Consider the following 17181-nt stretch of genomic DNA (forward strand, 5'->3'; position numbering starts at 1 on the left):
ATGAAGTGATGAACTTTTATTTGACAACAGCAGGCTTCAGTTGCTGGTGTGTGTTTGTGTGTGTATGTGTGTGTAGAGCAGAGGTCTTCAAACTTGGCAGCTTTAAGACTTGTGGACTTCAGCTCCCAGAATTCTCCAGCCAGCTATATTGGCTGGAGAATTCTGGGAGCTGAAGTCCACAAGTCTTCAAGCTGCCAAGTTTGGGGACCCCTGGTGTAGAGGAACTGCTAGTCTAGGTGCGTCTGCCTATGAGCACAGCTTTGAGCCATCATTCCAGTACATTTGATGGAGCTTTTAAAAAACAGTCTTGTCCTTCCCCCAAACAAATAACTGAAGCAGAAATGGAGGGCTTACCCTCTCCTTCATTCATTTCATGGAGATCATCCATGATAAATGTCATAATCCGATTTTATCGGATGATCTACCTCTTTATGATTGCAGGCCAACAACAATGCTTTGCCAAGCAAGCTTCAGCCTTGGGAAAATCCCATTGGAAAAGCAGTAGCCAGTGCAATCCTGCCTTAATGTAATAGAGGGATAAAGGTGCAGACCTCTAGCAACATGTGGCAAGACATGGGAAATTCTGTGGCTCCTTGAAGACTAATTAGTGTAGGATACATATGTTTTTTTTCTAAGACAACAGATGCAGGAGGCTATTCAAGCTCAGGAGCCATAAAATGCCCCATTCTGTTTGTAATATCTGTGGGACTTCCATCTTCATACTGGCTTCTCTCCTGATCTTTTAACAGCAAACTAAAACACAGAAAACAGTAAAAAAAAAAAGTCTTCCCAGTATTTATCTCCATCTCTGAACAATTTCATCAATTTTGTTTCTGTCTTGGGTACAGAGAAAATCCTTTTGACATGCTAGCAGCTCACTTACTAGGAACATGGTTGCAGTTTTGCACTTGATTAGGTTGACTTGAAGGGGTTGGGAGTACTTTGTGAACAGGTTTGCACCATCAATCTTTTCGGAAGCTTTTTCAAGCTAGAGCTAGAAAATAATCATTACTCCTAGCAGCCAAAATGTATGGATTTGTTCTCAAAATTAAGCCTTTTCACAGAAGTACTTATGACCCATAAGTACACAAAGATGTTTATTTTTTTATACCATGTGGCAGCACTTAATCAAATTACTTGAATGAGAAATACCAGGAAATCTCTGATAGGCTTGTGCAGTAAATTAAATGGGAAAGTAAAAAAAAAAAATTCCTGGAAAAGAGCAGTAACACAACACTTCTGTTGCCAATGAAACCTCATCAGAAGGAAGTATTTTGTATATACAAAAAAAAGGGGTGTCGAAAATGACAGCCAGAATTCTCCAATCCCTAGGAATAGCAATAGCCCACAAACCCATAGCCACACTCCATCAGGAATTATCCAGAAGAAGACAAGATGTAGAAGGATGAAAGAAACAATATAATTTACAAAATTAACTGTGACAGTTGCAACCAATTCTACATGGGACAATCATATCACATTGATTAGAATACATGAACACCAGCTGGCAGCCAAAACAGCATCGATTTGATTGGAGCATTACAAGAATTATTGGCCTGTAGCACATGTTGAGTTCATTGAGGCCTGGAATTCCACAAGTCATTCCATCAACAGACACATCGACTACAACCAGCCTATGAACCCCTCAGAATTCAAATCAACCGCCCTCAACCAACCCATGCAACCCCTCCAACCAACATTCATCTCCCAGTGACCCTCACCTAACCTGACCTCCCTATCACAAGACCCATTACAAGACCCTCACTTGACACACCCACGCCTGACCCAGCACAAGACCCTCACCTGATGTGACCCTCACCTGACGTGACTTCCCCATCACAAGACCTACTGACCACACAAAGCCTGTATAAGCAGAAGAACACAGACACAGACATTCCCTAAACTCCACTGAAGATGTTACCTAGCCTGGTAACAAAACATTTGGAAACCAACTCACAAGCTCAGAGAATGAACCTCCACCCTCATTTTACACCCGAGCTACAGATATTCGCCGCTGTTGCAAAACAACAACAACAAAACCTCACATCCTATCTGTTTAAAATATTATTTGAGGAATCCACTAGATATGAAATATGGCTTTCTAATTAATTTCATTCTTAAATCATAAGAACTGTGTTTTAGTTTAAATGGACTGAAGTGGTAATTTGTAAAGAACTCACATAGGGAAGAGAAAAGGACACGCTTTAGTATGCCTCTATTTGTCTTCATAAAACTTTCCAAATCAGTTCATAATTTAAAATCTAGCATATATCATTGAACTACAATACCACAGAGCCTTCTCTGCTTGCAGTGAAATTTTGTGCGAATAGAATAGAATAGAATAGAATAGAATAGAATAGAATAGAATAGAATAGAATAGAATAGTTTATAGGCCAAATGTGATTGGACGTACAAGGAATTTGTCTTTGGTGCATACGCTCCATACATAGATATGGTTGTTTTTGAATTTTTTGAGTCTTGAACACTTCAGTGATTATTTTCATTTTAAACACACTTACAAAGAATCTTTGTTTCTCTGTTGTAGAAAGGGTAAGATAGAGGTGAATATGGGGGAAGCACAGATAATATCTAGTGCTGTTTTGTCAGCTGAAGATAAAGATACTCCTCGGGAACAAATTTATTATCTGTTTGAGAGAGTTCCAGAAAATGGACATCTTCAGCTTAAGGTCAGTTTTTACTTTTCAACAAAACCAAACAAAGTGTTGGAAAAAGAGATTCAACTCTTGGCTAAGAATGGAAGAGAGAATGTAATCCTTCTATTTCTTAAATATCCCTCATGGGACTGAAACACACTGCAGTGACTAATATAAGTTACAGTGGATATTTCATATAATCCATTGAAGGGTTCCCTGTTTATATTGGAAACGTGAGTATGAGATAATTTTGAAAATCCATCACAGCTTTATCATCATTTTATTTATGATCAAAATGCTTCTAATGTTGAATCTGAACAATGTCATACACTCAGTAGTGGGCTTCAAATCCTGGCGCTACCGTTCGCTATTGGGGTATGCTTGTTTGCTTTGTGAGTGTGCGGCACTTCTGCACATGCGCAGAAGTTTCTGCCCATGCGCAAAGCGTTTTTGATGATGTCTGAGTGGGTGGGTGAAGCATCCCGCCGCCGCTACCAGTTCAAACCGAATCAGAGCAAACTGGTAGTAACCCACCACTGCATACACTGCCAAAGAATGTGGCCTGTTTTCTCAACCGAAACTATTCTAAGAGTTTCAGTTCAAACATTCAGGAGAGGCTCTGACCTGAGCCACTTCAATCTAGGAGGCACAGCAGTCGTAGGGACCAGGACAAGCATGGTAGCTGCTGTATATAGAAGGGAAGTATAAGGCACCCTGTTTTAGTTAGGGGGAAGTGGGAAGTCTTAGAAAAGCAACGAAAATTTGGCAACCAATGATATTACAGTTGCAGCTCAACTTGTACCTTATTTTTATATTATTCCAGTTACCTGACAGGGTTGAATCATCAATACTTTGTATGCCTTTGAAACAAATTGTGTTTTTTAAAAGGAGAAATTTGCCTTTTTCTGCCTTCCAAGACCTTAGCAGAAGTAGAGATTGTAGTTTACCCTTATTTATTTATTTTATTTATTTTTATTAGTCATATTTCTATGCCGCCCACTCTCCGAGGACTCGGGGCAGCTTACACCAAAGACAGTATACTAAATAGCATATTGCCCCCAACAATCTGGGTCCTCATTTTACCCACCTCGGAAGGATGGAAGGCTGAGTCAACCTTGAGCCGGTGAGATTTGATCCGCTGATCTGCTGAACTAGCAGTCAGCTGATGTAGCTGCAGTACTGCACTCTAATCACTGCGCCACCCTTGGCACTTACCACATTTTTGACTCGGTTGATTGTACGTAACCTAGCCTTCGAAATTTCATACACCAATCCCATAATCAGTTTCACAATGCTTATTGAACTGTACGGCATGTTTAGCAGGCATTTCTGTAACTTATGTCCTACAAATGAATTTCTTAATGCTGCCACTTTGATATGAATGGTAGTCACCAATTATAAAAACTAGACCTGTATAAAGCAGTCAGGGGAAAAAGTGGATTTTTGAGAAAATTTAAGTAGCCAGAGGATGAGTGAGTATTTTGTGTGATGACTGACTTGTTGATGGGATGAGTACCAAGTTGAAGAAGATTGGATTTCGTTTTAGAACTTGTGTTCAATAGTAAAATCTTTTTAACAGCTGCATCAGTAATATAATACCAGAGTTATTAGGAGATGGACAGAATATAAATGTTAATAATAATACTCTGATCATGATAATAATAGTACACAACATACTATCTCAAAGTCATGATACAATTTTCCTTCCTAGGTAGGTCATGATTGGTTGACACTGTACAAAGGAATGAAATGCACCCAGGAGAATATAGACGTGAACGCTGTAAGGTATATACACACTGGAACTCTTGGATCAAACAATGAAGACAGCTTCTCCTTTCATCTTTGGGATGGAAGCAACAGATCTCCAGAAGTGGTTTTTCCTGTTGCTATTAAGGATGTGGAAAAGGGTAATTTTATTTTAGATCTTCACATAGTATATACAAAACTGACTTAAGAGAATGACTACCCTGGATATAGAGGATGGGAGTTGAAGTGTAGTATAACTGGATGCTCCCCAGTGGGAAAAGCTAATACATATGTATGTGCAATAAAATTTAGCAGAGTATACACTATCCTGATTGGAGTGGTGCGGTGGCCTAGAGGTGGAGCTCTCGCCTCGAAGAGGCTGCAAGTTCGATCCTAGGTAGAGGCTGATATTTCTCTCTCTGGGCAACATGAGAATAGATCTGCTGAACAAAACTCTGCACTGGCAACAGGAAGGGCATTTGGCCATTAAGCACTCTGCTAGCTTCATTCAGTTGCCCATAATGCCCACAAGGGATTATGGGGTCATTAAAAGAAGATGATACACTGTCCTGATTGAGGAGGAGGAGAGAGGATGTACTCCAAGATATCTAGAAAGCATCAAATTGGAGAAGGCTTGTGCATTTGAATGTGTGGCAGAATATAGCAAATTTTATGTTCTGGTGAGGGGGTGATAAAAATTGCAACCTGATTCATGATATTGAGAAAGGCTGATACAAAATATTTGATGATGGTCCATATTTCAAATGTCTTATAGGAAACATTGCAATGTTTATGAGACCGCTCACTGTGTTGATGGGTGACAAAGGTCTCCTGATGACTGATGTCCTCCTGGCGGTTGATGGTACCAAGAAGCCAGAGGAGCTACACTATGTGATTACTTCTCCACCACAGTATGGACAGATAGAATATGTCAGCTATCCTGGAATCTCCATTACAAGTTTCAGCCAAATGGATATAACAGGGCAGAAAATCTGCTATGTCCACAGTAATAAAGCATCTTCCCCTAAAGATACATTCAGGTAAGCAAAGAAGAGTCTTATTTTATGTAAAGTGTATTTAATTAGCAAGTATAATTGGTTAAGCAGCAGAGGATTTCCAGATCTGGGTTGCAAAAATCCCAACAACTGTTACATAGCAGCAGAGTATGAGTTTTCTGTATTGCTTTCCTGTCATCTTTCTATAGCCATAGACAAAGCGATATGTTGGACTAGCAGCTAGCGCCTACCAAACGTTTTAGACTACAACTCACATAATCCTTTGCCATAAACTGAGGTTCATAGGAGCTGGGAGTCCAATATTGGAACAAAATGATGCTTAAGAATATATAAGCTAGCTGCTGAATACTCATTGTCCTATACTTTATAGGCAGTTCTGCAAATATAGAATTCAGCTATTAAAGTCTCACTTTTGCATTGTACCAGTTGCTCTTATTGCTGATGTATTTCCGAGCTCAGTTTAATATATTGCTTTTTTGGCAGACAGCAGCACCAGTCTGGGCTTGAAAGTTAAGCAGGTATTATAGGCTAAACTGCGAAGCTGCAAACATCCTGGAAAATGGCAATGAGAGAAAATACATGGCAATACCTGTTAAATTACCATGAGTTGAGTTTAGCTTGAAGGAGAGTTTGCATTGAGGAAAAAAAGTTTACAGCCTTAATCTTCAAAAGCTTAAAAGGTGGCACCACTTTCATCCATATCGCTTTAAATTAATAATCCAAAGCCCTATTTGAATCCCCATTTTTTTAAATTGACAGTCAAAGGATAACAAGTTAACGACTATAATCCTATACCTACCAGACTGATTATCACCCTATATAATGTGTGTTTGCTGAAATTCATGTTGGGGCTGGTGTCAGTTCATTTACAAAAGAGGAGTATCTTGCATTTTAATGACATAGTCAGATTGTCCTGTCTGAATTCCCCTTTGGCTGGCCTAATCCTTTGAGTCTTTTACAAAAACCTTGAAATCATATTATTGTTGATTACTTTTTCTTAAAAGTTTTACTTGGCTATTAAATGGAATTGTTTTAACTTGTGACTGAGCTAAACATCTAAAGTTGTTTTAATTTTACTGCTGCCTTTTATTGGTTATTCATTCTGAGGTTAATTTAAATTCGATGTTCTATTATTGTCACTGGTGTAAGCTATATGGAGTAGTTTGCTATCCTTGAAGCCAGCCTATACTCTTAAGTATATTTAAATGAACAAAGATTAGCTCCAATTCATGAAATGAGCTGTTGAGGGCAAATGAAATGCACAAATGTTCAAATGTAAATCAAACATGAGTGTAAATGAGTTTTGAATATATACTTTGAATGTTTAAAGCTGGGGAAGCATTTCTTTGGAACATTCATATTTTCCCTCTATTCTTGCTTCTTATTATTTGCCTTCTTCTAATAAACATTCTCCCTATTCATCAGCCTTCTTGGCTATACCTAGGTAACTTAAGTTTGAGTTTTCCTGAGCCTAGACATTGTATGTTTCCTACAGGTCTCTTCCTGTGACTTTTAAGAGCAGCTTCTACTTTCTTTTCTATTCTGATGATATTTAAGAGGGCAAGACTCTGCTAGCTTCTTACAAGGGCCATTAGGAAAGGAAGGTGACATAAATATAAAAAAGGAATAAAATTGCTCAAATAATAGTAGCCTTTTTTTAACTTCAGAATTGACCCTTGTTAAATGCTGTTGCACCTTAATTCAGGTGATACAATTAAGATGACATTTCCGAAATGCTAAAATTGTTTTTACATTGTTGCGAGACATATTTTCATTAATATGCTCTAAGATATTCTAATATATTTGCAATTGTGTATCTCATTGCCTAGCTGATTAAAAAGCATGGCAGCTATTGAATAAAACAAATCTGTATCTATTAACAGTTTGGTATAAGTTTGCTCTCCTCATTTGTGATTTTTCTCTTTTTAATTAATTAAAGTAGTAGTAAACCTACTCTGATCCAGATTCAAAATGCCAATTAAATACCCATTTAATTGAAATAGTAGATATTACATTTGTTTGCTCGAATACTGAAATGGGTTCCATACTGACCACAGATAGGGATAGATATATGCTTATAGTTAAATTGTAGTGACATATCATCTAGATTTTATGCCCAGTTTATTAAAATCCAGGCCAGTTTAATTTTGACAAAATAATTTTAAGGAAAAGGAAGATATGTGTTCCATTTTAATCACTGTAAATTATGTTCTTGCCTGCTAGAAGTTGGCAAGGTATTTGGTTATACGGTGAAATATAAATACTACGATGGATTATTAAAAACTAAAACACCAAGAGCTGGTGATATTTAATTAAATGGGGGGGATTAAATGATCAGATTTTTACCGTCCGTTAAGGCACTTTATTCCATCATAAACTTACAGCATTGTCTGTTGCTGCTGGCCTGGAAGAAGGATTTGGCAGTGCTTGTTTGGGACAGATGACTTCAAGTGATTAGCAATCTGACATCAGATGCTGGCAGCAGGATGCTAAAAGAAGATGCTAATGTCCTCCATTTTGACACGGTGGATCAGTTTTGTAATGAGCTGGCACCATAGCTGATTCCATTTTTCTGTCGTAAATACCACGGCAGATGGCAAGTTCTGTAGCCAACTCACTTGCCATGAACTCCAAAAGCATGATAATGGTGAAATCAGACCATGCAACTTGCCTTCCCAACTAAGCTGGAGAGTTATTTTTCCTAAATCTCATCAGAATTATGAGAAGGTTGGCTGTTCCCTATTCCAGGGGGACACACGGAGAAGACTTAGCATGAAATAAACAGCATGTGGGGGGATAGGAACTCAGCACTTCCCTTCAAAATGAACAACCTTGTTGTCTCGAACAATCTAACAATGCATGTTGTTTGCATGGTATTTATTAATCTATCAAAATAGCAAAGCTCTTCATCTAGTCTCATATCTAAACTGTTCACTAAATCTTCGGCTTGAACCCAGCAACTTTGTTGACCTTTTCAAAGAATAATTTAATATTAATATTTTTATTCTTCTGGCTGGTTTTAATCCAATAGACATGAAGGCAGCAGAAATTCCAAAGTTTATATAGAGAGAACTTGTGTCAACAGAAATGCATCTCACCAGACAGAATGATCTTGTGGAATAATATACATTCCTGGAGTTATTATAGGGGCACTTCTGTTTTGCCTTCTTATAGTTCTTTAATTTTAAGCAGGAGTTGAAGCAGATCAGAGATAAATTTTTCATGACATCATTGATATGTCTTTCAAATTTTTTTGGCAGCAATGTGAGAATGGTTTGCTATTTCTCTTTTATGTTTTTGCTTTTTTTTTTTTTTTACTTCTCTTTCTCTGGAGTTCTCATGAAGTTCCTAACCAGGCCTCATCCTGTTTAGTTTTCTAGGCCAAACAAAGTTAGCCAGTTCCTGTTGTCTTCTGAAACAACTAAGGATACCTTCAATCAGAAGGCCATTGTCAGTGAATTAGAACATTTTATCTACTTTGTGTTGATGTCTTAGCTCTGAAACCCCCAAAATATGCTTATAATCTTTGTTATTCTGGATGAAAATCTGGTGTAACTAAACTGATTACAGAGAATCAGTTTTCCTCTTGGCACAAATACTAGGTCAGTGTAGGCAGCTGCTGTTTGATGGCACAGAGCCTACACACAAGTTGGTCAATTCTTAAGCAGCAGTAAAAGTGCCAGTAGCTTTGATATCAGTATTACTCCTCTCATCAATAGATCCCGAATTCTATTAATGGAGGCACTAAACTGCAGGCATATAAACCTAATGTATTGACATATTCATGACGCAGGTGTTCAAGGACAGGCCTTCAGACGAAGAAAGACATTTGAATTATAGTTTTCAAATATTTATCATTTTATGCATAGCTTATGCTTGTGATATGATGATTTCTTGGCACTTTGATTCTGTTGTAGTGAGCTAAATGTACCAGTGCTTGAATTTAGAATCAACAATATATCTACAGTAGATTTAGAATTAACACATCTAATGGGTTTTCTTATTTTTGTTGTTATAAAAATGAAATGTATTTATTTATTTAAATAAATGTCAATTCTGATTTCTCTTTGTCTTACTTTGGGGAATCTGTTGTTTCATCAAATGTTAGTATTTTTAAAAACCTGCATTAAATGTTATATGTACTTGAATATACACTGTTCAAAAAAATAAAGGGAACACAAGCAGAAGACATCCGAGATCTGAATGAATGAAATAGCTTTATTAAATACTTTGTTCGTTACATACAGTAGTTTTGTGTTCCCTTTAGTTGTTTGAGCAGTGTATAAACTACTGTATGTAAAGAACAAAATATTTAATAAGGCTATTTCATTCATTCAGATCTCGGATGTCTTCTTCTTGTGTTCCCTTTATTTTTTTGAGCAGTATATATTTCTACAAACCTTTGCATTGTACGTATTGTGTATGCACTGAATGTACAGTATTTGAAACTTTACAAATGTTTTTGTTTTAATCCATTTTTGTAAATTACTTTAATGAATATGTGCAGATTTATTATTTTCCTAAAAATACTTTTTCCTATTTTTTTAAAATTGACAAACTATATTGAAGAATATGCAAAAGTGTGGATTTTGAATAGGAAGGTTGCAATTCAATATTGGTTGGAAAACATGAAGTTAGGTCAATGTTCATTCAAGTGGGAATATAAATACATTTTCTCTGCCCTTAGTTGGAACCAGCTTCATAGACAACTAAAGAACTGTTATTTTATTAATGCTCAGGGAAGACATTTTGATTTTTCAATAGAGTTTTGCGGTGTTAAATTGGTCAAATACATTGTATAACTAAAAACCAAGAATCAAATGTTTATGAAATAGTTCCATGAATTTTATTTTGAACAGTCGGAAGGCAACCTAATAATATGAAACATGCTAAATAAAATGTTTAATAAAATGTGATAAATAAAATATTTAGTAATTTACTAAAATTATTGGGCAGTGCTGTGGCTCAGCGGTTAAGACGCTTGGATTTGTTGGCTGGAAAGCTAGCAGCCCAGATTCAAGACTTGAGCACCATGCGATGGAGTGAGTGTTCTTCCTCGCCAACCTAGCAATTCGAAAACATGCAAATGTGGGTAGATAGATCGATACCACTTTGGTAGGAAGATAACAGTGTTCTGTGACATCACGCTGGCCACATGACCGTGGAAATGTCTTTGGATACCGCTGGTTCAATGGCCTTGAAATGGAGATGAGCACCACCCCCTGTAGTGGGTAACGTCTAGTAGAGTAAAATCCGCAGGAACTCCTTTACCTTTATTAAAATTATTAGTAAAACTTCTAAACCATTGTAGCCCATTTCCACAATGTGTAGTCAGTTTCTAGAATGGAATTTTGAACGTTGTGCCTTTTCAGAGGCTTGAAACGTGCCACAAGAGCCATTTGATCAGAAATTGGGACTTAATTTTTCTCATAGGTAGTAAGAGATAAGCTCTTCAGTAAAGGTGTCTGTTTCATTTCAGTAGATGGTGCAACAAGAACACATGCTGAAGGATGCCTTGCCTCTTTTTGCCAGATTCATCATCAGCAATGGGCTAAGAACTAAACATGGAGAATTTAAGATCATCTTGGAGACAGTGGATCGAGCTTTACCCAGCGTGGTCAAGAACAAGGGCCTGAGACTGTTCAAAGGCAGCACGGCAGTTCTTTCTCCAGATGTTCTCCAACTTTCAGACCCAGATACACCACCACAAAATCTTTCTTTTCTCCTAACACAGTTCCCACAATACGGTCAACTCTATAACAGGGAAACTGGATTATGGCGGCAAAACTTCAGCCAACAAGATGTGGACAATCTGAATGTAGCCTACAGACATGGAGGAGATGGTTCTCAGATGGACAGGTTTTCATTTATGGCAACAGATGGAGTAAATCAAGGATTTCTTGTAAACAACAAGCTGCAAGTAGATCCCTTGCCGTTTATTATTCAGGCAAGTTCTACATAAATGCCTACATTCATCTGTACAAACTTAATTCAATATACAGAAAGTGTGCAAACATAAGATATTTGCATTATTTATTTAATAATATTATAATGCAGCCTGAAGCAGTCAAGGGATACCAAGACTGAGTATGCTTATCTTTAAAATAGAACAAAATTCATTTCAGTATGTTTTCTCTCCAGTGCATGCAGATATTTCAGAACCTTCAAATATAATTTGGATTATGTGTGCCTGGCTCTCCATATGATATTAAGTCCAGTTCACAGCATGGATGTTGATTTTGATTATACAAGTGTGTTCAGTTTCACAAAGTAGAAGTTACACATTACTTTCATTACTATCTAATCTTTGACCAGTAATAGAAATTATTTTTTCTTTACAGGTGGATAGTCCAGTAAACACAGCCCCAGAAATTATTCATCTTCATCCAGTTTCAGATGTGGAACTTTTGCGCAATGGCAACTATGGAATTTACATTACAACGCGATCCTTGAAAGCATCAGATTGCGATACTGAAGATGATCAAATTGTTTTTAAAATTTTACGAGGACCTCAGTATGGTTACTTGCAAAATGTAACAACAGGTATTGTGTCCTAATAACCTTGTGTCCTAACCTGTCTTATGTAACAAATCTTATGATTATTACAGCTTACATTTCATTAAGGATGTAAGATTTTTAAAATGTTTTTAATTTTTTAAATATAAATAACTCAAGGTGGCAAACATACCCAGTGCTCCTTTTACATCCTACTGTATTGTCCCCACAACAACAATTCTGGAAGGTATGCACTGTGCAGGGCTGCGAGAGAGTGACTGGCCCAAAATCACCCAACCATCTTTCATGCCTAAAGCGGGACCAGAACTCACAGTTTCCTGGTTTCAAGCCTGGTACCTTAACCACTGGACCTAACTGGCTATCTTATTCCTTCCCAGAAGGTTAACATTATTTCCCTTCCCAGAAGGGTAGTCTTACTGTGACTAATTAAAAATCATTTCACCATTCTTCCAGTTCTTTTTACATAACTGATGTATTGTGAGAAGAAGAAAGACAGAGGAAGCCTGGGAAAAGTTAGAATTGGAGGATTGCTTCTAGATGCCAATAACATTCTTCAAATGAGTAGTAATATCACTACAAAAGCCAAGTCTGGGAGTATTCATTGCAGATTTATTATGGAATATGAAAAAATTAGACAACTTTGTGAGTAAAATATAGTTGAGATTCTACAGAAACATATAGCTCCAAGTTGTGTATCTATTTAGATTTTTAAAAAATACTTGGTGGGCTTTTTTTCCTCTATGACTCTGTCCTATTTTGTAAATTGACGATATGTCTTATAAATTAGAGCCAATTTCCCCTACATGCTTGCCTTTCCCTATTGATTCTCCTGGTCCCTTTGTCTGTTCCATATTTGTTGTTCATGTTTACTGGAAAGAACCTCCTTCGACAGCAGCGGTGGTAGCACTAGCAATGGGATTGGTGGAGATCCAGTAGAAGCAAAGAGGCAAATCTGGGAAGGCAGGACAGATTTGATCATAACAGTTCCTACTTCTGCCAGGCTGAGCAATCATAGGGTTCCTGCCTTTCTGTGGCTTTGGGGAAACTTTGGTCAATTCCTTGGAAACTATTTTGAGAGGTCTTGCAAAAGTCTTTCTACAGGTAGTCCTTAGTTACAGAGCAGCAGCAACAGTTCAAAGTTATGACAATGCCAAACGAGCAGTATTTATAACTGCTCCTCAAATATTTGCCCATCCCAGCACCTCTGCAATTAACATGATTATGATCCAGGTGATTGGCAACCAGATTGCACTTACAATGGTTGCAGTGTCTGGTGATCATGTGATTGCCATTTGTGACTTTCTCTGCCAGCCTCTCATAAGCAAAGTTAACGGAGAAGCCGGCAAAGAAGGCTGTGTGACATTCCTGCAAGTTGCTCCCTCCCACCTCCAGTAGCAGCCACCCCAGTCTGGCTATGCTTGTATTGGGCTGTAGCAGCCTTTTATACACTTTACCACCCTTAGCAGCAGCCATTCCTGCTCTGGCAGTGGTTTTGCTAGTCTGAGACAGCTGTTTTCATGCCTTCCTGCCCTTCAGAGCACCTTGTGCTGGGTTATGGCAACAGCTTGCATGCCCTCTCCTCCTCTGGAGTGCTGATTCTACATCTGACACACTTGCGGTTCACCATAGCAGCCATGTACCTGCCCGTCAGCCTGGGACTTGCAACTTCCTCCTGGCTTCTCTGTTTTTTTTTTTGCTTGTTTTTTTTTTTTTTAATTTTGATTTATATGCCGCCCTTCTCCAGAGACTCAGGGCGGCTTACAATGTGCTCAGCAATAGCCTTCATACTTTTGTATATTTATACAAAGTCAGCTTATTGCCCCCACAAACTGGGTCCTCATTTCACCTACCTTAGAAAGGATGGAAGGCTGAGTCAACCTTGAGCCTTGGCGAGATTCGAACCCTGCAGTAATTGCAGGCAGCTGGTCTTAATAACCAGCTTAATAACAGGGTGCCTTAAACCACTGTACTACCAAGGCTGTTGACTTTGCTTATAGAAAACCATGAGGAGGTCCATGCTTGATGACCCAGCATCCTCACTTAATGACAGCAATAGGGACTGCTGTTACTGAGCAATGTGGTCACATGATGTCATGCTTTATGACTGCATGGCTTAGCAATGGAAACTCCAATTACCATCATTAACTGAGGATTACCTGTATTCCCAAACATCTATATGACTTATATATACATGATCATTCATAAGTTTGTATTACATACCACAAAGTTGGATGATGGCTATACAGGATTAAATGTGCTACCATTGCTCTCTGTGCTGGTGGAAACAAAGCGTGAAGTGAATTGTACAACTGTGCATATATAGAGTATATCAGGAGATTTTTTGGTGTTTTGAGACAAAACATCTAGGCTAACTCCTTCCAATTTGAAAGAAGTAATCAAAAAACTGATCAAACCATTTAAACCATTATTTTCTGCCATTGACATTAAATAAACAACAATGTAACCCCATCCTACCTAGTGAACTGTATTTCTTTCTTATACATTGGTAGCCACACCACATTTTTCAGTGATTTTTCATTACCTAACCAAATAAAAATTGTTATCTCTAAAAATTGATTGCACCAGGGTTGTTCAAACTGTGGAAGCCTATGTTCCGTAAGTGACTAGGGTGAGTGGGGGGAAAGCAATTTTCTATCAGAATACTTTAGTCTTTTGATCATGGTTTCTGGGATTTGTTTTGATTTTTGTCTTTTAACTAGCAATTTCCACAGCTTGAAAATGTTTGATAAACATTTGGTCTAGATAAACATGGACACAACTGTTTTTAAAGAACATTTTGATTTTTCTATAATCTTCTTTATTTTATCAGGAGAAAGTATTCAAGAACAATTCAGCCAGAAAGATTTAAATAGCAAAATAATATTTTATGTCATTGATCCTTACTGGGAGGAGAATTCAGATGATCTGGAATTTCAGGTTGCGGATCCTGAAGGACATTCTGCCCTCCCCCAGATGTAAGTTAAGATTTCCTTCCTCTAAATGCTTACATCATTCCCAATAATTGCTGTTTGCTTCCTTAAGTCAGAGCCTGTATAAACAGCTTTGAAACTAAACTAATGGAATTGTTGGGCCTTACGGGTTGATACTGCAAAATCCACTACCGAAGCAGTGACTTTTTAAAAAAAATTATGTCACTGTTTTATTGAAAGAAAGCTTTTTGTCCAGGAAATTGCTGCCATGTTGACTCTTAAATGATAGTAATACTTCAAATCCATTTAGATTTCACAGTGCACCAATATGCTTTGCCTGGATTTACCCATTGCATTAAGGCATAATGTTGTTAACTTGGTTTGGCTTAATGCAATGTGAACCGAGCAGTTGGGTTTATGGCTTAATAGGATATATGAACTTAATCATTATCCTCAGGCATAAAGTTAGGCAAAGCTAAATTCAAGATATCCTGGCAGAGGTGAAATTCAGGCTGAGAAGTTCCTATTGCACAGATTAGGGTGTATCTGCCCTGCTAGGGACCCCAAATGATGAGTATGGACCACTAACAGCTTCTGGGTTGGCAGGAATAAATATTGCTTTCTATTCACTTCCTGCCTACTTTCATGGTCTGAATTGAAAGCAGAGCTTTCCAGCCTATGTCACTCAAGTATTGTTCTTCAATTTGTCTCCTATGTTTTGTTATAGACAATCCTCTGCATTTTGATTAGGTACTGCATAGAGACAGGAATGCACTTGAACCAGGGGTGAAATGCTACCGGTTTGCACCAATTCGGGCAAACCGGTAGCGGCGGTGGCGGGTGGTTTGGAGAACTGGTAGCAGCAGCAGCGCAAGGCTCCGCCCACCCACCCGGACGCCATTACTTCCTGGTTTTAACCAGGAAGTAACCTGTTTTTTACCCTCTGCGCATGCGCAGAGGGTCCAAGCATACATGTGCACTTCCGAACTGGTAGGGAAGGTAAGTAGATTTCACCCAACTTGAACCTTATTTTCCCAGGTTTTCTTCAGGAAATTCTGCTGCAGCTTCTGTGTTGCGAGTTGTTCTGAGTGGCATAAGGCCTCCTCTTTCCTCAATATGTAGGGTTGAAAGCTTATTGTGGGGGGGAAGTGTCTCTTTCTCCCCAATCTTAGGAGCTCTGAGGACAATTCATTGCCTAAACTCAAAGCAATCATCTCTTTCTCTCATAAATATGCATTGAATTGGGGAAAAGTAGACACATTTTTTCAGTCTGTTTTCTTAGTGAAGGATTGACAAGCATTATGCTCATTGTGATGCAGGACAGCACAACATTAATGATGACACTGATAAAAGGCGTTTCTATTTGTGAGGGGAAATTTTGCTGTAAATTACTCACTAAAGTACACTTCCATTTGGAAATGGGGAAAGCTACCTTTTGATGTGCTTTTCTGACAGCTAGAGGTCACTCTAGTTCTGGGATATTAACATGTCGCAAATCTATGCAACAATCCTTAGTAAGATTTTTCAAAATGACAAGAGTGTAATTATATTTTGAAAGCTTCCCCAAAACCTGACCTTTTTCTCAACAGTGTTGCAATAACAGCTGTCAGCACATGCTCTGTCTTTTATCTAGCACTAAAATCTGCATACCGCATAAAATGATGTCTTCGAAGGTAGAAACAGTATATTTTGGAAATGTACCAGTGTCATTTAAAGGTACCCCATTTGCATTCTTCTATTTACAGCAGAAGTGATGGACAAGAAGTAGCCCTGTAATATTGTTTGAATCTATAGTTCACTTCATCAAATGCACAGAGTGACTAAACGGGTGTAGCTCAGTTTTAGCTACTCCAAGAATCTGATAAAGCAAGCAGTAGTATTTCACAAAGCCTATACTTTTCAATGAAAAGTAGCAGACTCTTTTTAAAATCCTGCTTAGTATGACTAGTTTTCTTTTTGGGCTTGTTAAAGTTTAAAATAATATGTGGAAAGTTCTGTAGGGTGTTACTTTTAATATAATTGGATCAGATTCCCTGGAGGGACAAAATAGGTGGCTTTAACCGAAACCTCTCTGCTGTGTATTTCTTTGCTATTTTGGTTTTGAGCGCAAAAAGGAACACCATGGAATGAAAACAGTGCTGTTTTACCTCTTTTCCAGCATTAATTATATTTATTTTTAAAAAGAAGGTACTGTGTTACTTTCCCACTGAATTTCTGAAATCGTCCGATTTGCTAGATGTAGAATGGACAAGTGGTTCAGGTTGCAGCCTTAATATGAGGGTAAAAATTATTTCTCTTTCTCTCACTCCTCCTCCCTCC

The 17181-nt window shown here is 38.0% G+C and overlaps 1 protein-coding gene across 1 annotated transcript in view; it reads left to right on the plus strand.

Moving 5' to 3' along the window:
* The window catches only part of FREM1 (FRAS1 related extracellular matrix 1), a 93109-nt gene that overhangs the window by 52412 nt on the left and 23516 nt on the right, over positions 1 to 17181 (plus strand). The window contains exons 21-26 of the mRNA XM_070938594.1: positions 2546 to 2687; positions 4366 to 4561; positions 5176 to 5440; positions 10949 to 11363; positions 11758 to 11959; positions 14763 to 14907. Of these exons, the coding sequence (XP_070794695.1) occupies positions 2546 to 2687; positions 4366 to 4561; positions 5176 to 5440; positions 10949 to 11363; positions 11758 to 11959; positions 14763 to 14907 (1365 nt within the window). The remainder of the gene's footprint in view (positions 1 to 2545; positions 2688 to 4365; positions 4562 to 5175; positions 5441 to 10948; positions 11364 to 11757; positions 11960 to 14762; positions 14908 to 17181) is intronic.

The sequence above is a fragment of the Pituophis catenifer genome, unplaced genomic scaffold (genome assembly GCF_029215685.1).
Source record: "Pituophis catenifer annectens isolate HBS135680 unplaced genomic scaffold, rPitCat1.0.hap2 SCAF_2, whole genome shotgun sequence".
In the NCBI taxonomy this organism is placed as follows: Eukaryota; Metazoa; Chordata; class Lepidosauria; order Squamata; family Colubridae; genus Pituophis; species Pituophis catenifer.